Source organism: Ascidia mentula, chromosome 9 (genome assembly GCF_947561715.1).
Source record: "Ascidia mentula chromosome 9, kaAscMent1.1, whole genome shotgun sequence".
In the NCBI taxonomy this organism is placed as follows: domain Eukaryota; kingdom Metazoa; phylum Chordata; class Ascidiacea; order Phlebobranchia; family Ascidiidae; genus Ascidia; species Ascidia mentula.
This window is the reverse complement of record NC_138574.1, coordinates 15090566-15118162: the sequence shown is the minus strand read 5'-3', so window position 1 is coordinate 15118162 and position 27597 is coordinate 15090566. Positions and strand designations below refer to the sequence as shown.

General features: G+C 39.1%; 1 protein-coding gene across 1 annotated transcript; it reads left to right on the top strand.

The window, feature by feature from the left end:
* Positions 1-1607: 1607 nt before the first annotated feature.
* LOC145914335 (ankyrin repeat domain-containing protein 17-like) lies at positions 1608-25626 on the top strand. The gene is made up of 51 exons (XM_083002150.1): positions 1608-1760; positions 2138-2315; positions 2599-2758; positions 4173-4317; positions 4956-5078; positions 5418-5565; positions 6303-6536; positions 6961-7055; positions 7587-7824; positions 8143-8334; positions 8598-8795; positions 9064-9185; positions 9567-9683; positions 10256-10451; positions 10641-10784; positions 11032-11156; positions 11280-11375; positions 11499-11589; positions 11728-11768; positions 11970-12015; positions 12094-12119; positions 12181-12250; positions 12403-12507; positions 12848-13051; positions 13218-13360; positions 13499-13644; positions 13781-13886; positions 14536-14691; positions 14977-15104; positions 15634-15808; positions 16171-16371; positions 16666-16786; positions 16848-17018; positions 17185-17317; positions 17522-17617; positions 17784-17948; positions 18200-18349; positions 18626-18860; positions 19462-19603; positions 19678-19803; positions 20010-20477; positions 20566-20688; positions 20856-21014; positions 21086-21186; positions 21366-21480; positions 21618-21688; positions 22033-22341; positions 22661-22864; positions 24111-24465; positions 24810-24862; positions 25237-25626. Exons 1-51 carry the CDS (start codon positions 1608-1610, stop codon positions 25255-25257), a joined length of 7620 nt encoding a protein of 2539 aa, XP_082858276.1. The 3' UTR covers positions 25258-25626.
* The last annotated feature ends 1971 nt before the right edge of the window (positions 25627-27597 follow it).

Genomic DNA, 27597 nt, shown 5'->3' with positions numbered 1-27597 from the left:
ATCTTCAAAGATCTATGCCAACCAAGTAAAAGTGTGAGATTCACACATTTGTTTTTATTATTACTAATTACAAAAAATGAGCTTGATTTTCATTGTTGATAATTTGGTGTGGAAAAATATTTCTTCATACACTGAAAACTAATAATCTAATAAGTCGCTAATTTGCTGAAAAGCCACCTCAGCCTTTAAATGATATTTAGTTTACCAAAGTAGGCAAAAGCTTACAAGCTATATTCAGCACTAATTACCTCAAAAATTATTTTTTGTTCTGTATCCATGGCAGTTGATTTGGCACTGTGCAACTAAGGTCAATAGCATCTTTGTTGTATGTTACATAATTAACTTGACTAAACCATATTTATAACAGCACCCAATTGTAGGGTCATTTGTTTATTTTGCATGTCATGGCATAAAATGCACAAGTCGTAAAATGGTAACGCAACATGCTTAGTAGTTATGATTTCATTATAATCAAAACCTTAGACAAAGCTAGCTGTTAAGTTATGTCCCACCAAACTTAACAAGTACCAGGCATTTTTTTAGACACACTACTTCTGATGGTACATGTAATGTTTGTCACCAATCATTGTTTGTTGCCAACAGGATAAGTTTTGCTCTGAATAGAAATAATAAAGAAAAGTTGTTGGAATTTGCTGGAAATGTCCCAAACTGACGAAGAGACGTCAGAGGTGGGTGAAGTTGAGTTTTAAATGAAAAAAAAACAGTTGTTACGTTAAAGTTTATTTTAGAAGTATGCAACTTTACTCTGATTAAGCATTTATAGCCTATGTTGCATTCATTAATTCAACAGTGAACACATCTTATATACACACTTAGTATCTACAAAACTAAAAACATGTGAACTAATGTTAAACTGAGCTGCTGGCTTTTTTTCTTTAAATGTAGAACCTTTGCCTTATCTTTTAAATTCCTCCATAAAATATTTAAAACCCAAAGGAATTCAATGACTGTCTGTCCCTACTGGCTGCTTCGCTGACATTTTTATCAGTTATCTTTCCGGCCAATTTGAACAATTTTTGTTTTCTTTTGATGACAAATATCATGGCCAAATCATAATCTGTAATACAACTGAAATGAAGCAATCCCTTTCTTATCCAGTAAGATCTGTGATAATTCTTGCACACCCAGATGTGTTAAGTCTGCTGAGTTTGATTGATAGACACAACTGGGCATTGGCTGAAGAAGCCTTTTCCCCAAGCTGCTCTACTGCTACAGTATATCATAATTCCCAAGACTTGGTCAAGTAACTCTTATGCAATAAACTGGATTAGATTTTAGTCAGGTTGTATTTTCTTTACGTGAAATAAAGAAAAAGGATTTTATTGAAAATGTGGGAATGTAGAAAGTGCTGAATCACTTTACATTACTCTACTGTACAGGTGCTAAGGCTTTTGCTGTTAGTTTGGAAAAGGGCAAACTATGGTTCCAAGCTGTTTGTTAGTCGTATAACAAGGAGATACATTCAGATGTCAGATCAACACCGTAAACAAACTTGAATCAAAACTGTTTGGATTATTTATGTCAGTTACAGTAACAATTGTTATATTGTTCCAAACCTGTAGTAAAAACAATTAGTGAAATTTGAAATGAGTAATAAGGTGAATTGTTCCTTGACTGCCGATGAAATAATGTCTTGGCGTCCTCCTCAACCGTTTATTGACATAGAAAACATAAACGAAATTGAGAAATTCCTATTTGGAAACAGTTTATCCACAGAAGCAACAAAATATGGAAAAGATGTAAGCATTTTAAGGATGATGAACCCTGTATGAGTTCGAAATGTTTACCAGCATTATGATCAACAACATTCTAGCTTTAGCAGCATTGTGATTTCCCAGATTTTTGTACATATATACCAGCATGCTTTAAACAAAATCCAACAAGTTATACAGCCTTACAAAAAGCAATTTTCTTGAAGTATATTTTGTGTTTATTATTTGGCTGAGCAGACGCTAGCCCCACCTTAGTGAACCATTGTTGCAAGATCTTTTTAGGTATTGATTTTAAACACTCAAACACACACTCGTCTTCTGATCAATGCTGTTCCTTGTGACCTGACAAAACACTCCAATCTCCCAAAATAGCATCTGTAACAACTCTGTCTTTTTCCCTGCAGATCGAATCCTTTATTCTTGACCAGGAAAGTTTTGGAAGCGACACGTCAGCGCTTGCATCAAAACTTGCTCTTCTGGCTGCCACCGGTCAGGCTTCCCTTAGCGACGGAGCAAGTGATGACCAAATTTCAGTCGACGCCGAAACACAAGCACGACTAGAAGCGCTACTTGAAGCTGCCGGTAAGATTTCTGTTTTAAAATTGTTGCTAAGATTATTCACTTTTTGTATATTTGTAGTACCCTGCATTTTTTTGGTAAAATTTTATACAGTATTTTCTTATGATATATGCTAGTGATCCAAGTTTCATTTTGTTAAATCTTATTTTTTTGTGGTTTGAATGTGTCAATCTTGTTGTGTAACAACTTTGTCTTGAGGTGGGCACACAATCTTTAAAGATTTACATATTCTGCAAGTTGCTATTTACAATATATCATGTACCAAATATATTTTCCATGATTTCAGGGATTGGTAAATTATCCACGTCTGACGGGAAAGCTTTTGCTGATCCGGAGGTTTTGAAGAGATTGTCCTCATCTGTGTCGTGTGCACTGGATGAAGCTGCTGCTGCTTTGTCAAAAATGAAAACTGAAAATGAAACGGCAAACGAACATTCACAAGAAAGGTGAGTCTGATTGTAGTAGATTATCTCTGGCTCTTCCATTTCATAACTTATTTTTTTGCACCTGAATTTAATCAAAAAGATAATTTTGTTTAGGGACTGTAGTTTCTGTTAATCAGTTTCACAATAATTTCCCTTTTATGTGGAAAGTAAATAACAATAACACCAAACTTTGTACATGTTAGCATTCAACAATAATATAGTAAATTTTCCTATTTACTACGTCTGCAGACCATAAGTTTAGTTGTTAAAATTAAATTTTGAGTTTAGATCATTGTTCACTATCAAGTAATACTCATTGGAATGTTTGTTATGAATTGCATAAAATGTCACTAACTTTGTGGAAAAAGGAAGGTTTTTTTTAATGCAGAGTTTCAACTAGAGTAATAAAAACTCTACACCTCAAACCAATGATCAACTAAATTTGTACTTATCAGCTCAAATTGTCCAAATCAACGATACAAAAACAAAAGAGTTTGTAACACCCAATGTATAAATATGCTGTAATCTTGTGAATCAGCAACATTAATGGATATAAGCAATTTTTTTTCCCCTCGGTCAGCATTCCAAAAGTTCGTTCTAAAGTCCACACATTACCTCATGGCCTGATTATTAATCAATATTCAGAGCACATACTTTCTTCTGAATAATTTAACAGCCCCACTTTCTTTGGGGCAGTACACAATTGTTCAAATTCACTAACAGTTTATGCTGTTAGGCAACAATCGCAACTCAGTGGCATTTCATATGTGGGTATGTTACCTAACAATATAAGGTAACCTGGGGTGCACAGCCAACAGTCCGGCTAAAGCTCTATGATAAAAAAAATTAAATTTGTCAGCAACCATCTATTGACAAAGTACTTACATATATATAAATACCTTTGATTCTTACCCATTAGCTTATTACTAGGGATGCACCGAAAGTTCGGTTTGCCGAATTTATTCGGCCGAAACCAAGGTTTTTGTAATTATTCGGTTCCGGCTGAATATTTTTGCAAAATTCGGCCGAAACCGAAACTTTTTTACTGCATGCAACACTGATACGCAAAGTTTAGTATAGTTAAGAGTCATTGTTTCAACTGTACTAATTTGTTTTATTTGGTAATTATCATCGAAATTAACTTTAAAAAGTTGGTACAGCATTCTTAATATACCAATAAAAGGCTGTATGATAGGATCAGATCAATTTCAGCATATGTTTTGTTTAAATTTATTGCGATTTTAAAGAGATGGACACTAAAATTAGTTTCGGTGCATCACTACTTATTACCCCAAGCTGTCTTCCCATTGACGGTATGATTGAAAGGAAAACCTTTTGTTTATTTCTATAAGATTTATATATGTAGCTAATGTAGGCATTAAACAAATAATGTAATTTACAACATATGAAGTATTTTCACTAGCTCCTTCTGCAGGACTCTGGTTGATGCATGTAGTGAAGGGGATGTTAACACTGTACGAAAATTACTGTGTGAGGGAAGAAGTGCAAACGAAACAACCGAAGATGGAGAAAGTCTCCTCTCCTTAGCTTGCTCTGCTGGATATTATGAACTAGTTGAGGTGAAATTGTTGTTTAATATAACTGTCGTGTTTCTTTTAATTATGCAATGCTGGTTTTACCACGTCCACACCATCAATGTTTGCAATGTCATGCCAAGTTGTTTTCCTTCTAAAGGTATCTTATAACCTTCATAAGCTTTTGTTGTGTTTTTATCGAAGTTGTTGTTGGTGAAGTTGTTCATAGGAAGTCAATGTCATGTTGCTCCTTTGACCCTGTATATACAGGAAACCACCCACTGTCTGTATTTACTCAGTATTTTTTGTCAAAAATTATTCTTATAAATTCATTAACAATGGTTGTCCATCAATAATGAAATGTGTATTGATATTATTCTGTATACGTTCATTTGAATTGATGTTCATAATTTTAAGCAAGCTGATGATTGAACTCTAGACAACCCCAGTAATTATGCTCAGTGTAGATATTTGGACATATATTATTAGCCTGTAGAAATTCCCAAACCATGGGATTTATTCTCAGAATGACGTCTGGTTGCTCTGTGAACTCACAAAGGAATTTGCATGTTGCTTGCATTACATTATTTCTTTTTTATTCCCTTGTATGCTAAAATCCATGTTATTAAGCTATGTTGGGATCCTTTTCTATGTGCATTTGTTTCTTAATTTCTTGTTCAAAGGTTCTTCTCTCTGTCCCTCCGTATTCTGATGAATCAACTTATCTTACTTCAGAAAACAGCCTTCGTCTCCGTCACAAAATCAACTCCGCTTTCCTTTCCACTCTCAATCAGCAACTTACAAAGGCACTTTCCTCAACTTACATTTCAATATATCTCTATCTACTTTTCTACAATTAACTCTCGATTGCTTTGCAAGAAAAGTCTTTGTTATAAGAAACACTTTTTGTGAATCTACTTTAACTTAATAATGTATTAAAATCCCAACACAGCGATCTTTAGACAGCTCAGATCGATTTATTGAGAGAAAAATATATTTCGCCTAAAACGGCATCATCAGTTTCTCCATTTACCAAAACTACTTTAACTTTTTATCCTTTTCTGTATACAGCTCAGGAGTTTTGTGTTAGGTTTAACAGTGACTATTATTTGTAACAAAGCCTGACACTTCATTTTCATCTCCAGGTTCTACTGGCAATGCATGCTAATGTGGACGACTGCGGTGCCAAGGGTGATTGTACTCCGCTGATGGAAGCTGCTTCTGGAGGTTGCACAGATATTGTAAAACTTCTGTTAGCCCACGGAGCAGACGTGAACGCCACTTCATCCACAGGTACACTTAACAGTTGTCATTAAGTTTGTTGGTGCTCAGAGCGATGTTTTCAAGTGTGTTGTAACATAGTATTGTCATGGAAACAGTTCAAATTTGACCACTCACATATGCTGAAATACAAATCACTATGTTTCATGAATTTAACTGAATCATGTTTGTTTTTTGCTCCATTCAGCATTTATGTAAACCTTGACCACAAAATTTATCCGATGTATTGTTGTACAAATGGCCATATGCAAGGTTCAGCATATCAATATTTTCCTGGTGATTGTGTGAACAAACTACTATGTAATGTGAAATTGTGTTTCAATATCCTGTAGTTAGCAATTCACATTGGAAATAATTGCTGGCACACCCTGTATATGAACTATGTACTATAATCACATCTAATCATCAAATACACACCATACTATTCAGTGCAAAAGCGTGACCTTTTCAATATTCCTTATTTCACCGGGACATGAGATCAAGCTTATGATAATTTGTATACATAGTATGACATGGCAAAATGTAATCCTGTGTCACCTCCATCGCGACCTTGCCTCAGAATAATTTATACTTGTGGTCCATTGGTAAAGTTGTAAAGCTCTATATTAGCACATGGTAACCATGGTGACAAACTCCTTTGGGAAAGATGGAATCCCCAATGCTAACCAACCTTTTCACCAAATTAAAACCAAAACCACAACAATATTGGTGTTCGTTTACCACATATTAAAATTCCCTTCTGTTTCCAGGCAATACTGCACTGACGTACGCATGTTGTGGTGGATACGAAGATGTCGTCCGACTGCTTGTTGATGCCGGGGCAGAGTTAGAATGTCACAATGAAAATGGTCACACACCCCTCATGGAGGCTGCCTCTGGTGGTCATGTTAATGTTGCTGCTATCCTTCTTGAAAGGGGGGCAGGAATTAACACCCACTCCAATGAGTTTAAAGAATCTGCACTTACTCTTGCGTGCTACAAAGGTATATTTTTCTTTATTTGTCGTCTTATCATGGCTAGTATTCAGACTGTTATGATAAGGCAGTCATTATTCTGAAGTTAAGACTGCTGATGTTGTCATCATGTATATTGCTAGAGTTACATTTTCTTGGCACTGTTTCATTAAATTTGACTTTCAATTGGTATTTGGCCGACCTTAGTGGAGATCAAAGATGTTCGATATTTCAATTAAAAAAAGACAGAACATAATCGTTAACTTTTGGTTTTTATTTTCAGGTGTTTTTGTTAATGCTGTTTGTTTGGTTTGTTTGAATCAAGGAATGCTTTTAACATTAAGCAAAATTTCATCAGTAAACCTTGAAATTTAAACCTTAGTGGTCCTTTGAACAGTGGTGATATCTCATAAATACAATTAACAAAACCACTCAATTTGTTGTGTGTTTCCAGGACATCTTCAGATGGTTCGATTCCTATTACAAGCTGGAGCGGATCAGGAACACAAGACAGATGAGATGCACACGGCCCTTATGGAAGCTTCCATGGTAAGAATTATTCCACTAGCAGAAGCCAAAAACTCAGTATTTTGGTCTGTCAAACTCTTAAATATTCATGCATTAAATGGCAAAACAAACTTTTATGTATCCATGAACTACACCAACACATTTTTAAACAAAAGATGTGATGGAAGTTTGAGTTTAAACAAGCAATAAATTGTTTCAAATCCCAATCTTACAGCAAAAAGCCAACACTGCCAGTATGATTTTTATGTTTGTACAATGATCCACAAATCCAACACTTACTTTTGTACTTGTATAAATTTGTTTAACAAAAGACTTTGGAAATTCCTTTGTGGTTGTTGTAATATTTACTCTGTATAGTACAAGTTTCCAATTTACTTTCTCGATTATGTGATTATTGAATTCCAACCTGTAATATTAAAAGTATTTCCCAATTGCCAACCACATTCAATAATATAGGAATAATACACAGATCAAGGTATGGCTGAAATGACATGTTTGCTTTACAAACAACAAAGCTCCTTTCAACCCAGTACATTTATATGATTTCTGTAGGATGGTCATGTTGAAGTCGCGCGGCTGCTGCTTGATTCTGGTGCACAAGTGAACATGCCTGCGGACAGTTTCGAATCCCCTCTAACCCTGGCAGCATGCGGAGGCCATGTGGAGTTGGCTGAGCTTCTGATAGAAAGAGGAGCAGCGTTGGAGGAGGTTAATGATGAAGGTTACACGCCTCTTATGGAAGCTGCACGAGAGGGACATGAGGAGATGGTGGCTCTCCTTCTCGCTAAAAGTGAGTTTGTTATGAACTACGGGAGAACCCATATGACGTTTAACAAGTTTAAACATTGCCTTTAGTTGAACGAAGCAAGCCTTCTATGTTTGATAGTGTTTCAGTAACCTTGCTTTCCCAGATTAAAGTAAAGTATGTTTTTTCACAATAGGTTAATGATTCACATTGCTATTTTTATCCAACTAGTGGGTGTAAGTTAAAATGACGTAGCTTTATGACATACGATGACCACAATCTGAACAATCCAACCCACTCATTTGACGACATTTCTGACTTGTTCACAAATAAACATAATTAATCGGAATGATTGCTCATCAGATGCCAACGTTAATGCGAAGACTGAAGAGACGCAAGAAACAGCGTTGACCCTCGCTTGTTGTGGAGGATTCCTGGAGTGTGCTGAGCTTCTTGTTCGAGCTGGTGGAAATATTGAGACCGGATGTTCCACTCCTCTCATGGAAGCGGCACAGGAAGGACAACTTGATCTTGTAAAATTCCTCATCCAACAAGGTTTGAATAGTTTGCTTTTTATTTGTGAATTATCATTCTGAATATTGTGTGAATCCATTTCAACTTCCAGCTTGTCTCTCTATCGAAGCCAATACACAACACACTCGTTGGACATTTTAACTCTTTGAACAGTATTTGGCAGAGTAGACTTACAGTTTGGCAAATCAAACATTGCAATATCCCAAAACACAACCATCTAGCAAGTCTGCATTACTATTGGGAATATATGTGCAAGCAACCAATTAACCCCATGACCCTTTCAGGTGCCAATGTGAATGCTACGACCTCAAGTGGTGACACTGCCCTTTCATATGCATGTGAACATGGACACACGGATGTCGCGGACGTCCTTCTCGCTGCTGGAGCCGACCTTGAGCATGAGACTGAAGGTGGTCGAACACCTCTGATGAAAGCTGCTCGTGCCGGTCACCTCTGCACCGTCCAGTTCCTCATATCAAGAGGTGGGATAAGTTGAACTTGTAAATGTTGCCTGGTTTCATGTGGGTTGGTTGATTTCTTAAAATCTTATTGTTGTGACAAAACTGTTTTCTGATTTTATTGGTACAGTTTATTTGCAAAAAATTGTACAAAGAGTGTTAATATGACTAAGCTTGAAATAAAATTTAACCATGACCAAAATATCATCTGTACATTATTTTACTTTGCAGTAGAATTCGTACTGTATATATTTCATTCCCGTTCCTCCTGTAACTGTTTTGTTTCTGACAGGTGCTGATGTAAATCGTACGACAAAGAACAACGAACACAGTGTCCTATCTCTTGCTTGTGTGTGTGGTCACCTCTCGGTCGTGGAACTCCTACTCTGCCAGGGTGCTGATCCAACACAGAAGGTAAACTGTTTGTTAATGTTATATATGCATATATTGGTTTGCTGTGTAAAATTTGTGTAAAGCAGCATAAACTTGTGTTCGGGTACATTTATGCTTATTTAAACTTCACCGTACCATTTTGCCGGTTCGCCTTTATTTGCATTGATAATGATTGTAGGACACAATCAAAACGTCTGCATGAAGTTTTCCAGCATTGTATGGGCTATTTTGTTCATATTATACATTTATGTAAATATAACATACAGATTTGTTGGAAAAATACTTTTGTTCTAATGGAAGGATTCTTTAGAACTTAAATATGTCAAGTTGTTGTAGTAAACCGTGTGTACCCTGTGCCCATAGTGAACACACAAACCAAACAACATTTGTGCATTGTTTCAGCTGAAAGATGGGTCAACAATGCTTCTGGAATCATCAAAGGGGGGACACACTGCCATTGTTCAACTGCTCCTAGATTTTCCTCATAATTTCATGTCACTGCCTCCAGACACTTCCCAGGTTGGTGGAAATATTTGTGTGGTTACTTCGTTATTAACCAAACTTCTGTGATACTGACTGTGTTGGTGAAGTATTTTGCTTCCCTGTTTCTAATCGATAATTTCTGTCTACCTCCACCTGTTCTTATTGGAACTTTCTAAATGTCAGTTTTAAATGCACTGGTATATGTTTTTTATGTTATACCAGACTTGATTGCGGTGATTATTCGTGGCGTTTTAAGTGATTTAAAAGTTTATCCTAATACTCAAATGTGATAACCTCCACAAACTAGAATTGCCACATGCCAGGGTTTCCTCTGATATGTCTACAGAGTTTTAGTATCACTTCAGTGAGAAATCAGATAAAATGCCTACACGTCCATGAGTGATAACCTCATTAAATTGCTTACGATTATGTAATTCATGTATTGAAGATTTACAGTGGTTACGAAAATTGTCCTGCAGAGTCATTCATATTTTACCACAATTGGTGAACTCCAACACACGTCCAATAGGTTTCCGGCCCCTCGATATTAATAATATGATGTAAATTACGTTGAGCTGGTGTTATTTAAAGTTACCCCCTGTTTCCAGGTTGCTTCACCCACCCCCGAACAAGTCACTCCACGAGTCCCGACCCAGTCCCTTCCCATGGTGGTTCCCCCTCAAGAACCTGACCAAGCCCCCCAACTCCCGCTCGCGAGTGGTTGCGACCATTTTCCGGAAGTTATGGAGCATCTACTGCCACCTGGTGACCTAAAACTGCCTGAAGGAAACGAGAAAGCCACAAGTATGATTTCTATGCCAATTCTTATCAGTTTTTGATTAAAAATTTTCACAGGCTTAAGTTAAGATACAGGTAATGCTAGTTGAATTTGTTATGTTAATTCAAAAAAAGAAATCAGCCTGTTTTGTTTTAAACTTATTTAACCCCAGTATTTTGTCATTATGTCTCTGTAACAATTGGTTTGTTAAACAGCTGCCCTCGTCACCCAATTAATCCAACAAGGCAACCTCCTATCCCAAGCTGACCATCTACCACCTGATACTAAACTTGCCGTAGACAAAGACGTCGCGTTTACTGTCGAGAAATTTCTCCAATCCATGGCTGATGATGCAGCAGGTGGGATTCTAAACCAAACTCATCTAATTAAGAACATGAAATGTTTAATAAATGACATGAAAATAATGTAGAACTATATTTTGACTTTTTATTATTATGGATTATTGGTGACTCTGCCAACATTCTTGCAAATAGTCAACATTTGTGATGTCGGCACAACGTTAGAAATACAAATTTTTTTATATTTGTCATCACATCTGTCATGAAGTCTGGAGCTCAGAACTTTCTAACCATTATTTTTATGCAGCTGGTAAAACTCGCACAGCGGAATCGATCGTAGAAGAAGCCCAAGGAAAGCTGACTGAACTGGAACAAAGAATTAAGGAAGCCATTGAGAAAAATGCACAACTTAAAAATATTGAAATGATGCAGGTAATTTTCCAACCATGTCTCAATACTTAACACAACTTCGTACAAAACCACCCCATGTATTTATATTGCTGATAAATAAATTTCAAACCATATAATTTTCTGTGATCGTCAAAATGTTTTCAGAGCGATCAACTGACGAAGGAAAAAGTTGAGGAGTTATACAAAACCCGGGAAGAACAAGTTCTTAAGAAACAGAAGATTTTGGAAGAATTACAAAAGGTGAATAATGATACAGGCTCCTTGCATAGTGTGCTACTCCTGGGTCCGTTATGTAAATTTGATATGTTTGTTTGGTGTTTAAAGACAAAAAGTAGACTGACATTCAAAGGAATTTTTTTACAGGTTGAAAGGGAATTGCAGTTGAAAACACAACAACAGTTAAAGCAACATTATATGGACATGAAGCAAGCGGAAGCAAGCACATCTCAGAGAGGTGGGAAAATGTGCACCCCACTAACTAATGAAAATTCCTGAAATTTTCTGTGTGAAAAGTTATTTTGCAAATCATGTTCAATACAATGTTGTCATAAAACCATGATCAGTTTTAAATTTTTCTGTTCATTATTTGCAGGTAAACCAGATGGAGAAGACACAACCAGTAATCAGATACAGGTAAGTTACAATATTATTTCAATTCCCCCAGTCTAATATAGGAAAAATATAATATTAGTTATGAGAAGACTTTTCTAGCACTGATGATGAACATAGTAGTGTTTGGAAAGTCTGCTTCAATTTTTTGTACCTAATTATGATGAAGTTAAAGGGCATTCCATTTTTGTTGATAATTAGTCAATTTACACAAATATGTTTTAGGAACCAAACCAGTCAATCTCCCCTTCAGATCATCCCAAGTCTAAAGGTGAAAATGATACCAAATGAAATTTTTATGTGTTTTTCTAAACCATTAACATTTAATAATTTTCTTCTATTCTTGCAGGAGTTCAACCTTTTCTACAATCTGAGGTAAAATATTTTAATTGTTAATTTTATTTTGGTTTAACTAAATATTTACTTTCTTATATAGGTTTCCGGCCCATCGAATCTCCACCCCAACGCAGGCAAAGTTAATCAACCATTGCATAAACTAAACAACGGTAAGACCTTAAAAGTTTTCTGTTCAATGTTTTTATTTAATTTGTATATTTTTTGATGGTTGCATATTTTACACTGGCATTTATTATCAGTTACTGAAAGTTTCAAGATTCTTTCAATACAGAAAGTTGACTCATTTCCATGTTGTTCACAGGATCTTCTGGTTCCCTCCCACAAGCTGTTAAAGACTCTGAAGAATCATTTTGTCAGTGCGTCCACCACCCATGCACCCAACTCTCACATCCATCTCCCAATGATGGTCAGTTTATGAATATGTTTTCATCACAAATAAGGTTGTAGATGTGAAAATTAGAGACATGTTTTGCCACAAATGTCAGATACATTTGCTGAAAATTAAACTAGAAGTGGATTTTGTTTTGTGTCGTTTTTCAGTTTTTCAAACTTTCATAACTTTGGGTTTTTACCTTTTTGTCATTGGTGTTGTTTATTAAGTGATGATTTGCCATATTACCAAATATCCGTATTACCAAATATTCATCAATTTCATTGGAATATTAAATCTTCCCTTTAACTAAATGCCTGCTCATTCGCACAATGTCGCAAAACTCCAGAAAGTATTCAAATTTTTCATGTTTCAGTCGATGCAAGATTGGACATTGCACCCCCTATGCCTATCCCACCTGGGGGAATTCCCCCTGCTCCCTATCCCCACCTAGAGATTGATGGTTACACGGAGAGCAACCACGACACCCCACTGACCTTGGCATGTGCTGGAGGTCACGAGGATCTGGTTCAACTTCTGATTGCAAGAGGAGCCAACATTGAACACAGAGATAAGAAAGGTGGGAATAATTGCTGTTGTGAATCTTCCACCAAAAATCAATTTCCGAGGCAAAAGTTTTAAACCTTCATTTTTTTTGTTGAAAACGCATGATTTTTTGCACAGACTCCCAAGTTACTTGAAAATCTTTTTGGGATGAAATATTTTCAATATCTTATGTTGTTTAGGATTTACTCCACTGATCCTGGCTGCCACTGCTGGTCATGTTGGGGTCGTTTCAATATTGCTTGAAGCAAGTGCAGATATCGAAGCTCAATCTGAAAGAACGAAGGATACTCCACTGTCACTTGCTTGCTCTGGGGGAAGACTGGTAAGAACTCAATTCTATTTTGTTGATGGCAAGAAGATGTCAAGCAGTTTGCTTGTTTAATGTGGAGTCTTTGAGATTGAAAGATGCAAGCATTTAATTTTATCTCAAACTTCAACTGAAAAACTGAAATATTTACAGGAAGTGGTTGAGTTGTTGTTGGAGCGAGGCGCCAACAAGGAACATAGAAATGTATCGGATTATACACCATTGTCTCTAGCGGCCTCTGGTGGTTATGTCAACATCATCAAACTTCTTCTTAACCACGGAGCAGAGATCAACTCTCGGTGAGGATTTTCTCAAAGTCTAAAAACTTCATCTACTCATTTAATTTTGTGAAAAAATATTCTCAAAATTACTCGTAACATCACAGTCCAATAAACATAGAAATATAAATTACACAAAACTTACCTCTGTTGATAGGACTGGTAGCAAGTTGGGTATTTCCCCCCTCATGTTGGCGGCGATGAACGGACACACGCAAGCCGTCCAACTTCTACTGGATATGGGAGCTGATATTAACGCACAGGTGATGACGTGTGAACATACGTATGGGATGACGTGTCCGCATGGAAGTGGTTGACACTTAAACCACCTCACGGACGGGCGAAACGGGATTTCCCCGGTTTTCGTGATTTGTTAAACTTTTCACACATGTTTGTTGGAAATATCATTCTTTCTGAACTAAAATAGTTACCAAGTCATTGCATAGAGGTATTTCAAAAGCAAGCAAAACATATTCCATCAACGAAACGTTTGTTTCGTTCACCACGTGCTTCGGCAATGCTACGCACGTCCTAAAGTATCAAATTCTTGGTCTTTTGCCAAATCTACCAATCAACAATATGCTCTTAGTGTGTAACAACGTTTTTGCATAAACAAACTAAATATTAGAGTTATAATATTGCAAAGTCTTCGTGGAAACTAATGTTGAGTAGCCACGCATGAAACGGGGAAGTCCCGTTTCGCCCGTCCGTGATGTGGTTTAAGTGTCTACCCATGGAAGTGTTGAGTTTGAATAGAGTTGATGTTTTGCTGACGTCATTGTGTTGAGGTCGTTGTTTGACCTTGGAATATGAATCCCATGTTTTCACATGAGGTGGCAGATTATACTGTTCCTCGCCTTCAAATGTTTGTAGTGTGTGACGTCATAATGACACATTGTTCGGTGGTTTCAGATCGAGACGAACCGGAACACGGCGTTGACCTTGGCATGCTTTCAAGGTCGACATGAGGTTGTGAGTTTGTTGGTTGATCGTAAGGCCAATGTTGAACACAGAGCAAAGACCGGTCTTACTCCCCTCATGGAAGCGGCATCTGGAGGTTATGCTGAGGTAAGTTGGACACTCTTACCCTATGTTAAGCCTTGTAACTTAACCACACACAATCTTGGTGCAAATAAAATAGTTTCAAATTAATAAAATATCAACACGTGTATGGAAATATTGACACTGTCCGCTTGGTGGCGGTAGAATACCGATATTTTTCAGAAACATGTCCAAACGCTTTGGTGAGGTGATTGTGTGATCACCAAAGAACGTTTGTTACGTCACAAGATTGTTTCCCAGTGCTGATATTGTGTTATTTTTTGTTATAAGTTATTTTCGAACCTTCTCTAGGTTGGTCGGGTTCTGTTGGACAAAGGAGCGGATCCGAATGCCCCCCCAGTCCCTTCGTCACGTGATACAGCGCTCACCATTGCAGCTGATAAGGGTCATTATAGGTTCTGTGAACTTGTACTAAACAGGTTGGTGGCGTTCATGTTTCTCTGCCCAACTATAAACAAACATTACTCAAATATTTATAAATGATTTTCTCTTAATTCTTTTCGTGGGAATGTTGAACCCTTGGGCTTTACCTGGAAAGGTTCATGCAGGGTCAAAAGTTTATTTCCCACGTCATAAAGGTTGTTGTTTGCGGATAATCACCACTCTCTATCCTTCTGCACTTGCTTAACGCCAAACGTTTCGTTTCAGATAAAGTGAATCATTTTGTCTGTATATGGTATTATGACGTCACAAATACGATAAAAATTCCCGAATTAAATGTTTCTTGTTCCGATCTTGGGGTCAATGCTGGAATTAAAACCGAACCTCGATATGTGTCACGTGTTTGTTTAGCGTAGAAACAATCACGTGATCTCTTTCTGGTTCGTCATTTCACGCTTGACTTCCTCCACGTTTATTTATTTAAAACTGATATTTCGAAATCGTCGTTGATTCGCGTTTTACGAACAGTTCCAGTGTTTCACATTCTTTTTGTTCACTCTGTTTCAGAGGGGCTCAGGTTGAGGTGAAAAATAAGAAGGGAAACACTCCCCTGTGGTTGGCTTGTAATGGTGGTCATCTGGATGTTGTGATGCTTCTAGTTGGGAAGAGTGCTGATGTGAATGCTGCGGATAATAGAAGTGTTACTCCACTCATGGCCGCTTTTAGAAAGGGACATGTCCAGGTTCGGTATAAGTTGATATCTGGTTGTTCGATAATTCGCTGTGATTTTAACCGATTTACCTTGTGTTGTGTTGATGCAACTAGTGTGTTGATAGACAACCTGTAGATACGCGTTGCGGTCGACAAACCAATTTATTATACTGTAGCTGTGGTATATCGGATTTATGTTTGTCAGTCAGTTGCATTTTATAAAGATTTCTTTAAAACGGTTTGCGAAGTCATTTTATCATTTTATTTTAATATTTCTCGAAAAAGTTTATTTTAAAGCACAAATATCACAAAAATATTTTTTTCCATTTTCTCTTGAAGCGTCAATTTCATTGAGTTTACTGTTAACAATATTCCTTTCGACCCCAACTACAGGTAGTTAAGTGGCTTGCCAAGGAAGTTTCCCAATTCCCATCTGATGCTGAATGCATGAGATATATCGCCACTATAACAGACCGCGAGTTACTCAAACGATCTCATCAGTGTATGGAATGCATCGGACAAGCTAAGGACAGACAAGCTCAAGAAGCGAACAAGGTTGCAACACAATTACTCGAAGAGGAGGAATCACTCAAGGTAGAAATACTTAAAATATTATTGTGTGATTCCTGGACGATCTCTGTATAAGTTATGCAGTCTGGGGCGATTACGGGAGTCTGTTTGATAAAATAATCCAGCAACTATCAGGTCATCTGATTTCTTGCATTTATAGCCAGCTAACTTGTACCACAACAATGTCCAAGTACATATATGGCAATTAAACTTAAAGCTAATGTTGTTTGCAAACAGAATAGTATTGAGCCGTGAGTAGGAGTAATTGGGTTGTGGTTGTGGAGTTAACACACGGTAACGAGATCCAATCTTGTTCAGACGAAGGAAAAAACTAAGAAAGAACGGCAAGCTCGAAAACAAGCGAAGAAACGCGAGAAACGTAAGCAGAGATCCACCAAGAAGACGTTTGATGAGAAGGACGATAAAGATGATTTGGACGGTGAGTCCCCATTGTTACGTCATAGTCGTAGACGATATTAAAGTTCCACGTGTTCGCGTAGATCTCCACGACGATGACGTTATCGAGAAAACCAACGAAATCAACAAAGTCGTCATGGAAACTAAAAAACTTAACATGGGGGAACCACCGCTTTCGACTGCCACTTACAACGCAACGTCACTTCCGGTGTTGACGAAGATCGTCACTTCCGTTGCTAGTACTGCTCCAACTGGTGAGTTAACTCGAAAGCGAAATTTTCAGATCAAATATTCGCAAAAGCCAAAGTTTTTCCCAATGCTGGAACTGAAAATCTTGCAATCGTGATTCTGTGGCAAAAAAACCTGAACCAAACCATGAAAAGTGACTGAGGGTGAATTCAAACCACTGTATTGTTGCAGCTCCTGCATTGATCGAGGTGATCCACAAGACAAAACCCCCCCAAACCGTCAACCCCCCAATCACAACAACTACCTTCGTACTGAGGAGTGACGACAAGAAACGAGATGAGAGGAAGAAGAATTCCAAGGAGAGGTAGGAAACATTCGAAACCATTGTTTACCGCAACATCGCGCGTTGTTACGGAAAATTCGGTTCTTTCCAGCAATACGTAACGGTGTTTAAAGTTAGAAATACAGAAATAGACTCAAAGAAAGCCTGAAGCATTCCACAAGTGCCACCATGGTATGAAATATGCGCCGGCACAGTTTCGGTAAACGCCCCTGATATTTTCCGCAGTCCGGTTTCAAGCTCTGGAAGTGAGTCGAGTCCACGAAGCAACTCACGAAAAATGAAGCGGTCTAGCGTTACCCAACGGCAAACACCAACATCCCGGTAAGTACCCTTGGTTGGGTATGTTATACGACTTACCGTATCCTGTGTGAGGTTGACCAACTTTTGTGCCTATTTCTTCTAAAAACCTATTTTCTCACAATGGATGGGAAATTAATCGATACTAAACATTTTTCCTTTGTTCATGATAAACGTGTTTCTCTCACAGCAACACAACGAACATCACTGAGTCCACCAGCGCTAAACCAACCTCACGAGTGTCATCTAGTGGCCACAGGAACATCGCTGCGACTCCGAGTCCAGGAAAGAAATCCCAGAGACGAGAGGAAGGTTGGAAGGAAGTTCCGCCATCCAGGAAGTTCGCGAGCAACGCGTGAGTTTTGTGACGTAACAATTCCTTACGTCCACACGTAGATGTTAATAACTTTAACATGGAAACAATATGGGAATGGTTTGGACATTTCTGCGGCGGATTTAAATCCTTTTTGTCCCTTTGTATCACTTAAATTCAGCCCTCTAATTAAAAAAAATGTTTTACGAACAAGAAATATGTTTTCACTAACAAAATGAAGTAAATATTTCTTGTTTGAGTTTTTGTTTCTATATATGTTTGACTTGTTTCAGTGCAAGACGAATCATGGTTTCATCAAACCTCATATCCCGAGTTATTGGTAGAGGTGGAAGCAACATCAACGCCATACGCGAAGTTACGGCTGCTCACATTGATATCGATAAGCAGAGGAAGGGGGGATTGGAACGGACTGTTACCATCAAGTAAGACACGATTTCTTCTGCAAACTCACGTTTATTTATGTTAACTTTATGTGGTTTGTCCTAAATTTTTTCCGCACACCAGCCATGGCGAATGTTCAAATTATTTAACTTTTTACAATCTGCTCAACTTAATTCGTGAAAATTCGCTTTGTCGAAGACCTCAAAGAAATTTTCGCACTAAAAATACAAAAGCATGAACATGTGTTAATGCCTTTAACAATAATTTTAGACTGGACTTAAGTAATTCGTTTCTTAACCAAATCCCACATATCCCAGGGGTTCCGCTGATTCCATCAAGCACGCCTACCAACTCATAACAGCTCTCATCAAGGAGGACAGGACAGACCAGGAAATCACCTCTATTATATCCAAGGTTCAAGCTCAGGCCGCACAGAACGCCGCAGCCAAACAACCTGTCCAGAAACCTCCCATGACTGTGGTTGCAGCTCCAATACCGACCAAGCCTGCATGGACTGTACCACCATCTATTGTGGCACAAGCTTCCAGTCAAGTATGTTCAGTTTTGATGGATATTTGGAATTGCTGATACTTTATATATCTTTCATTCGTTGCAAATTTGAAACAAAAGTTCCAAAAGCGAATTCGTTTTATTAAAAAGGGGGCGATCTTTTCCATATGGAATTGGCCCTGTTTCATTGCATTGTTGGAAATATGTTGAGAAGTTTTTTTTAAAATTGATTAAAGTTGGAAATCAGTTTTGCAAAGAAGAACAGTTCGCAAATAAATAGCGCTGCAAACGTTTTGGAAAACACCCTTTTTTCGGTATGTGCAAACATGGTAGCGGATTTTCATTACCAAGAAACGCTGCAGATTTCCCGGTTTTGCAAGACAAGTTATTTGTAATAACACCGCCCAAAGCACTTCGCATTGCGTTTGCAGCAAAGCGGAAATTACTGCAAGCGAATGCTTGTCTGTGGTCTGTACCATTACACGAAATTCCTCAAAACTTTAATCAGTTTCGTAGCCTAAAGTTAAGTTCGATACCAAATGTAATAGCGGGAATTTGCTTTGAAACTTGCGTAATATATAAAGAATATTCATTCTTTTCCATAAAACTACCAGTAGTACATGATGGTAATTTTGCAAACCAGCCTCGACCTCCCGCGCCAACCTCATCAGCGAAACCATCCGCTTGGTCAACCACACCATCTGCAACCAGTTCAACTGCACCAACAACCAGTTCTGTGAACCAAAACAAGTGGTCTGTACCATCCACTACCACACCATCCACCAGTAAGTAACACAAATATAAAAAAACAGATGAGATCTTACACGGGGAATATTTTATGGACTTCTCTATCCACTAGGTGTCGCGCCTACAACCGCCCTCCCCACCGTCGAGACGGTTAAAAAGGCTCTCTTTGTGACGTCACAATCTGCTGCTTCGAGTGTTCCCACCACCCCGATTGTTTCGTTTGTGACCAAATCATCAGGTGCGGGTTGGTTTTGAACGATCATAGATTTTACTGCAAATGTGCGCGTTTAAGAAATAAGTGAATTGTTTACTGTGTAAATGGACCATTAAGTTTGGTTGACATTCATGTAAACCAGCCATGTCACAAAGCAACGTATTTGTTCATTGGAATTTGCTGCTTTACCGAAGTTGAATGTCGTTTCTCAATAATTTCCACGTTTTCAGACAAGACATCGAGCAAACCAGTCCAACCTGTGGCCCCGATGGTTTCAACAAAGGTGACGTCATCAGCTCCAATATCCAGGCCATCAGTGTCCACGTTTGGTCCCGTCGGGTCGGGTATTCCGCCCATACACCAACCAGTTCACCCCAATATGACCCCTACCCAAGGTCAGATGCCCCCGAGCCCCCTTAATTCCACCCATGGGTCGATTTGCCAAAACGTGGCTGTAGCCGAACCCATGACCTCGGGGGAAGTCCACTCACCCACCGACACCCAAGGGATGATGGGTTCCGCGCAGAGGGCATTGAGCCCCCCTCAGCCCCCCGTGTTGAACCTGCAAAGTTCTGTCTCGAAAACCCCCACCCAGAACAGAGTGGGACCCGTCCCTGGGCAGACGGGGATTCCCCCAATGAGTAGAACCCCGGTGCACGTAACGAACCCCAATTACGTCAACAACAACAACGTCACAAGTAAGTTGTCATGAATGGCGCCCTCTGGTGTTTACGAAACCATCCGCATGGTTATTGGTCAACTTGTTAACTGTCGTTTGTTTTCAAGGTGGGATGAGTTCAGCGTTCGGCCAGATTATAACCGGCCCCACCCCAACCCCATCATTCTCACCCTTCAGTAACTCCTTCACCCCATCCGCTACAGCGATTTGGAACAGCGATTCAGCATCGGGTAAGATGTGTTCACAGTAGAGTTCCATCAGACACTCGTGTCAACAAAACCTTAGTGCTTCTGTATGTTTTCCTGTACAATGATTCCGACTACTAGCTGGGAATAGTTTTGCTGGTTTTGCACTTAGACATTAAACGTCACGTCATCACATTATGACGTCATTTCAGGTTCCCCGTATCAGACGCCAGCGCCACCTAGTGGCATGGCACAGATGCCTGACGAACCTCTGCGGGGTCACGTGGACCAGTCGAAGGCTCCCGGTTACCGTGGCAACATGAAGTCACCAATCGTCGAGAATGGCGTCATCGGTGTGACGTCATCAGCTGGTAAGTTATCAAGATCTTGGTTCATTGGTTGGGAATGTTGTTTTTATGTTGCTGAACTTATTTTGTTTCAGGAAATATTGAAAACCCATCCCCTGTCGGTTCCCAACAAGGATCGCCCTCTAACCCCAATAATGACGGGGAAGCACCCACAAAACCAAGACCAATTGGAACGGTTTGTTAATTCATTGGTTATTATTTCTATAAAAACTCAATATTGACGTCAATATAGTTATGTTAAGTTTATCTGCCCAACATATGATGTTTTCATTGAAGGCCAAGAAATCTTAAACACTAAATGGATGATCACTATTTTATCGAGCTTTGCTTCCCAACTTAAGTTCTTCTTCTCAGGAGCGAGCTCACCACAGGAAGATTAACCATCCTCCTCCACCCACCAACATTTGGTCATACGATAAACTGGCGTTGGCTCAGATCGGGGGAATCGACTCACTAGAACAGAATAAATGTGAGTGAATCTGAAGTTAAACGTCCGTCACAATTTCAATTTACTGAATATTGTTGGATATTGGACAAAAATTTAAACGTAGCTTTCAAAAATAGTTTGAGAATGTGTATTATGAAGCACGTTCTGTTTAATTTCAGATGCGAATTGGTCAGCGTCAGTCCAGCTTAAAGATGCCACGGTGACAACTTCCACTGCCAACCGACCACAGGTAATTGGGGGTTGGAAAGTTTTTACATCAAACCTGAGCTTCTGTGTCTCATAACCTTAACCTTGTCGTCAGTTTAAGTCTCAGCTTGTATTAAATTTCCAACCACTTATCGTTAAATCTTGTAGAGCAGTAAATTTAAATATTTTACATCTAATAAACGCACATGGCATCAACCTGGTGTTTCGCCCCGTGGGTATCTTCAGTCAGAAATATATTTCCTGATGTGATAAACATAGTATTTGTGGTATTAGGGAAAGGGTAGCAAAGACCAGATCATTATCTACAGCTTGGAATCCAGATCCTCACATTCCATGCATCTGAAACCTCTGTATTTCCGCCCACAGGTCGCCACGTCTGAGACCGAAGGTTTGAAGTCCAGGAACATCGAACAACAAATTCCCCAGACCAACACTATAACCCCACATTTCACCCAACAAAATCCCCAGATGCCCCCTGGGCGTTTGCCCCCAAGTGTTAATCGTTTCACCCAACCCTCCAACCCCACCCGTGTGGCCCCACAAGCCCCAATAGGGAGTCATTTAGGGGGTAGTGGGGGCGTAGGAGTAGTTGGACCCCAGCAACATAACAGCAGCCTTCCTCCTATTGGTTCCCATCTTGGTGGGGGGCACATGCGAAACAATCCCTTCCAACCGGTAAACTGCATTCTTTATATTATATCGCTGGGAGGAATTAGTTGACCGGCTTGTTTAAATATATCGCAGCAGTGTTTCACGTGTCCTTGCTTGCCGATCACAGCTGTCGTATTGAGATCATTAGGTTAACAAATAATGTTGACTTCTTCTTGACCAAAATTCCAACCTTAATTGTTTTTACTAAACGTTTTCCACTGACCCCAGCATGTTGATATCCTGCATTCGTCTGCGTTGTTTCCAGTTTAAATATTTAAGATTGCCTAAATCCTTCGACCTTGAGATTCACGAACAATCAAGCTCATATTTTATATTCACACAGGTTCAACACCGGAACTTCCAAGCCAATCAGATGCAGACACGTTACCAGGTTCCCCCTTACTTCATGCCATCAGAAGTATCGCGATATGTTGGCAACGACTTGAGTTGGCAGCAACAACAACAACAACAACAGCAACAACAACAAACTCAACAACAATCCTTGTACCAACGTTCGCACCCACAACTCAACCTCTACCAACAGAAGGTTTGTTTTAAAGTGAAGCTGAAACTAACTTCATGGGTATTGTGGGAATTTACGAGTGACGTCGTTAGGGTTTTAATCAGTGCATGGAAAAACGTTTCGCTGTAGCAAGGTCTCATTAGTGTAGCTGGTGACTGTGGCACTGATCTAGCTGGCAATCTAGCAGGCACAGTGTATCTGAGCTTAATGCGTATAGTATGATTTTTTTACTTCGGTAGTTTTTTACAAGCTTGACGCTCAGTATCGCCTGTAGCAATTTACAAACACCTTGTTTCAATCAGTTAAAATCTACGACATGTACTTTGAGGTATTTGACACACACAGCGGTTCATAAACTTTTCTCTTGCATGTAAATGTCCACCTAGACACAAATTGCGTTAGTGGCTTTTTTGTTCTCACGCAGCTGTAAGATTTTCGTGTGACCTTTTGACATTGAAACGCGTGTTCGTTCTGCGTAAGAAGTCAACTTTAACTCGACGCGATAAAACCGTGAAAGTGCCGTTGGGCGATATTCACGACATTTAAACCTGGAGGTGTTACAGTTCATTTTGCATTCCATCAAAATCTTCAAATGTTTTCCCACCAGCCCTGAGTCATGAGATAAGGAAAATATTTTGTGTGAAAATATCGCAATTTCCGCCCGCACCAACATTAGATGCAACCTCCCACGATATTGTAAAAGTTAAAAAAACAAGATTAAAAGCGTAGTTGTCACAGATGTGGTAGAGATGATGAAGCAGTTGGACTCCGTACGATTCACAACTGGTTTCCTGTTTCGCAACTTAAATTATTCTGAGTTAAAATTTCATCAAACTTTCATCGTAGAAATTCGAATTTGCATTTTGAAAGCTAAAATGAAGTTTCGACTTCCATAGTCTCGTGTGCACCCGATCGCGTTCGAAAATCGTTTGTTGCGTCATAATAACTGGAACTAGCATCGAGGCGTGGTTCCACAAATAGTTCGTCCGCTCCGGGCTTATTGCATGGCGAGACAATCCTTGTCCAGAATTCCAAATCTATAATGTATCGGCGCGACTGGAGCGAAACCGCTTTCATTTTGATTTTTTTTTCTTTATTTAAACAAGAAATAGATCGGAAATATTTCAAAAAAGTGTTGAAATGTTTTATGAATATTTGAGTCACGTGATTATGTACTTGAAACTTTGTCAGTAATTTTTTTGACCAAATCACTAAAGTGGTTTTAACTCAACGCATTATCTCATCATTCCCCAACACATCTTTACCACAGGATCCCCATAACAACGCAAGTCTCTATGGCAACGTCCAATCACCATTTCCCGCCCAAAACGACGCGACTAACCAATCACACGGCGGCATGCAGCACGGCGGTTACCACGGCAACCAGCAGCAGCAGCAACAGCACCACCAGCTTGCCGATCTTAATTCCTACCCCCTCCACACCGACCATCAACAACACACAGGGGGGTTTGGGAATGATGGGATTCCCCCATATTTCGAGGGTGGGAGTAGTGATTACGTAGTGCGAGGTATGATGACGAACAACTATGGTGGACAGAGTGCCGGCTCTGGTGGTTGGGATCATGGTGGAACTTGTCAACCAAACTTTCAACAAATCAATGGCGGTGAGTCGAATATGTCTTGCATTTAATCCGGGTCTACTCAGCTTTGAGTTTGAGATATTTGCCTATAAATGTTAACTTCTTAAAATGTTGTTTTGTACAATCTTCATTCAACCTAGCACAGTTTTAACTAAATGTTCGTTTAAACCCATCTGAAATATTAACTGTGGCTGTTTAAAACGCATTTCAATAAGTTGATGTCTAACAGGCGAAATATTTTCCTTCTAACTTGTTTGGACATAATTTGTAGATAAAGCAGGCACTGGTAAATTTGTGTTGGAAGAAGCCGTGCGAATGTTTAAACATGACAGCAGGAATTAAATTCACCTCCTATTTTTCCATCGCAGGTGACGCGCGCACCCTGATAAGCGGACAGAACGGAATCGACGGAGATTCACAGGTAAAATTGAAAATTTACAACAAACTTTCAAACCCATATTCCTTCCGGTTTAAACGTTTTGACAAGTTTCCATTACCGACAATTATCGACACAATTTGAAACTAAACTGTCAGAAATATCATGTAGCCACCACTTACACCTGAACATTTGTGTGAATAAATTTCTGTTGGATAATTTTAAGAGAAAAATCTTTAAGCTTATCGTCAAGAATTTCTTGTATTCAAACCACGATGCAAAAAATATGCATTTAAATGCGGAAAGATCGTTGAAGTTGGCTGCATGGAAATAAACCTTTAGCCAGGAGCGCTGCTGTTAAAAATATCATGAACTTGTGGGTGTGGAAATTTAATAAAATCTTCACGTTTTATCTGCAGAACTGGAACAACGAGTGGTGAAAAAATCCCCCTCCCCGCCCTGATATTATTCCTTTTCACATTCGAGTGTTTTCTGTTCTCTCTACTGCCCCCCAGTGCATTTATTTATTTCGCTCGGAGTGAGAAAAAAACAAGAAAAAACCTGCGTTACCTGTAAATATTTGTAACACCCGAGGTGCTGCTACGTTTTGTGTTGGAATCCACATGAAGTTGTGGATGACCACCACGCCCCTGACACACCCACCGTTTTCGGAAATTGTTCGTTGATTGGTCGGTTTGTTAGATGGCTGGATTGTGTTTCTTATTTCACTTTTTTTTTCTTTGGTATCGGGGCCGGCTTGTGAGAAATCGTTGTGTGCCATTCGCTCTGTGACGAAATAAAACTGCATCACAACCAATTGTGACGTTTCATTTGTGCAGAGGAATTATTTGCGCTATTCGGTTTTGATCCAAAACTATGGCGACATTTGTAAATTTTTGCGACTTGAGGATGACGTCAGCATATGTTTTGGTGTCGAAATCCTCGGACCGATTTCATCAGTGATCTTATGACTAAAAAACGTCATCGCGAAGACTCATTCGAAAAATGTTCCAAAATATGACAGATTGGATTCGAGATGAAATCTACTGTTTAAACTTAGAATCACGCGTTTGTTTGGAGATGTGGATGTTAATGCCCAAATAAGGAGGTCAGCAAACTGTTTCCTTTTAAAGTTTCAAACAATAAGTTGATGACGTAATCAACATAAGTCCAACACAACAAAAATCCCCCTTAAACCATAGTAATCTCTTTATTTTCACACTGTTTAATGTGCTACATCACCCTCGCATGACGTTGTGACGTACGATGACGTAACGGGGGGGTTCACTTGGGGTAAAACGCGGTAAATCCCCTCTTGAGTCGGGGTATATACCCCTGAGTGGGCAACGGAAATATTTACGCATACGTGTGCGATGATGCGTGACGAAGATGATTTTACGCACGACTGACGCCGGTTCTCTGAGGTTTTTTGCTCGAGGTTCGTGGAGTTATTCGTGTCATGTTAATCTTCGCCTCTACATCTGCTTGCCTCAAGTTGAAGGACTTGAGAAGGCGTGGACCGGATGGTAAAGTTTCAACCACAAAAGTATTAGTGACAAAAATAATCCTGTCCATTCTATATCTGACAACGGTAAGTGTTGTTTAATGGACGGAATTTTCTTGAATTTCGAAGCACTTGTTCTATTTATTAATCATCGAACTCACGTAATTCTCCACACTTGTAAAACCTCGGCGATCAAATACTCATTCAAGCGTTTTGTCCGAATTTACCGCAAAAAATCCCCGAATGCACATTTTTAGCGAACAATCGCACAACGTATGAAGTGGATTTGGGGGGGGGGAGGGGGGGAGGTTGTTTCTCATTCGTGTGTTTTCTCGAAAACAGCCAGAGAAAGGGGGGGGGGCGTGATTCATTTTGTTTTGATGTCTTCGGAAATCTTCGGCGTCCACTTATAGAATTCAACACGATGATTTTTCGACATTTTCGCTCGATTCATTCTTGTAACGGCCACCGCAACTTACCTCGGTTTATTTTTAACTCGACGTTTGCTGTTTTTTGGTCAAAGTCCAGGAATTCACTTTGAGAGAATTTCTTCGGGTTCGAACAAAATGTTTTGTCAAAAAAGTAAAAGATTTAATCATCAGTTATTGATTATGTTTCTTTTAAACTTAGTTCTCCCCTTTAAACTGTATGTTACGATACAAATTTTGTGCCGCCAGATATCAAAAAATGTTTTTTAAACACGCGATAGACATTCGTAATCGGTATATACGCGATAGACTCAACCCATTTATGTACAAAGCGATTTGTAAACAGGGTTTTTATTATGAGGCTGACCCATGCCACGTACGCACAGCAAACCCTGGGTTAAACCTGCGCTCTCGCACGAACACCGTATAACTACCCACAATTTACAATCTAAATTGCAAATGGCGCCCCCGACGTTCTCGAACCTTCCGTGGCACGATTGTTTGTTTCTCCTGAAGTGATTTCGTTTGTGACGGCATAATGGCTGCATCGCGATGGGGTTTTGATGATTTGAAATTTAGTTGTCAAGTTTTGGCGTTTATTTCGAAGTTAAAACCGCTTAAAACCAACATTGACCGTGATTTGTTCCTTACATGCTGTCGTTAACCCGTTTCCCGCCATGAGTCAAAGTCATTTATGTGACATATTTCTGGAAGAAAATAGCTGAGTCACCAATTCGTAACCCTCGTAAAATTTGAAGCGTCATGTAGTTTCCTGTTTACGAATTTCCTTGTCGGAAATGCGAAGTCACCGTTTTTATGAATTGCTTGTTAGTCAGTGGCTGTTTATT

Excerpts from the sequence above, each read along its gene's own strand:
- LOC145914335 (XM_083002150.1), top strand. The coding sequence starts at position 1,608 with ATGAGTAATAAGGTGAATTGTTCCTTGACTGCCGATGAAATAATGTCT. Across the intron at positions 11,769-11,969 it reads CAACCAGTAATCAGATACAG|GAACCAAACCAGTCAATCTC; the intron begins GTAAGTTACAAT and ends AATATGTTTTAG. Across the intron at positions 18,350-18,625 it reads GAACGGACTGTTACCATCAA|GGGTTCCGCTGATTCCATCA; the intron begins GTAAGACACGAT and ends CACATATCCCAG.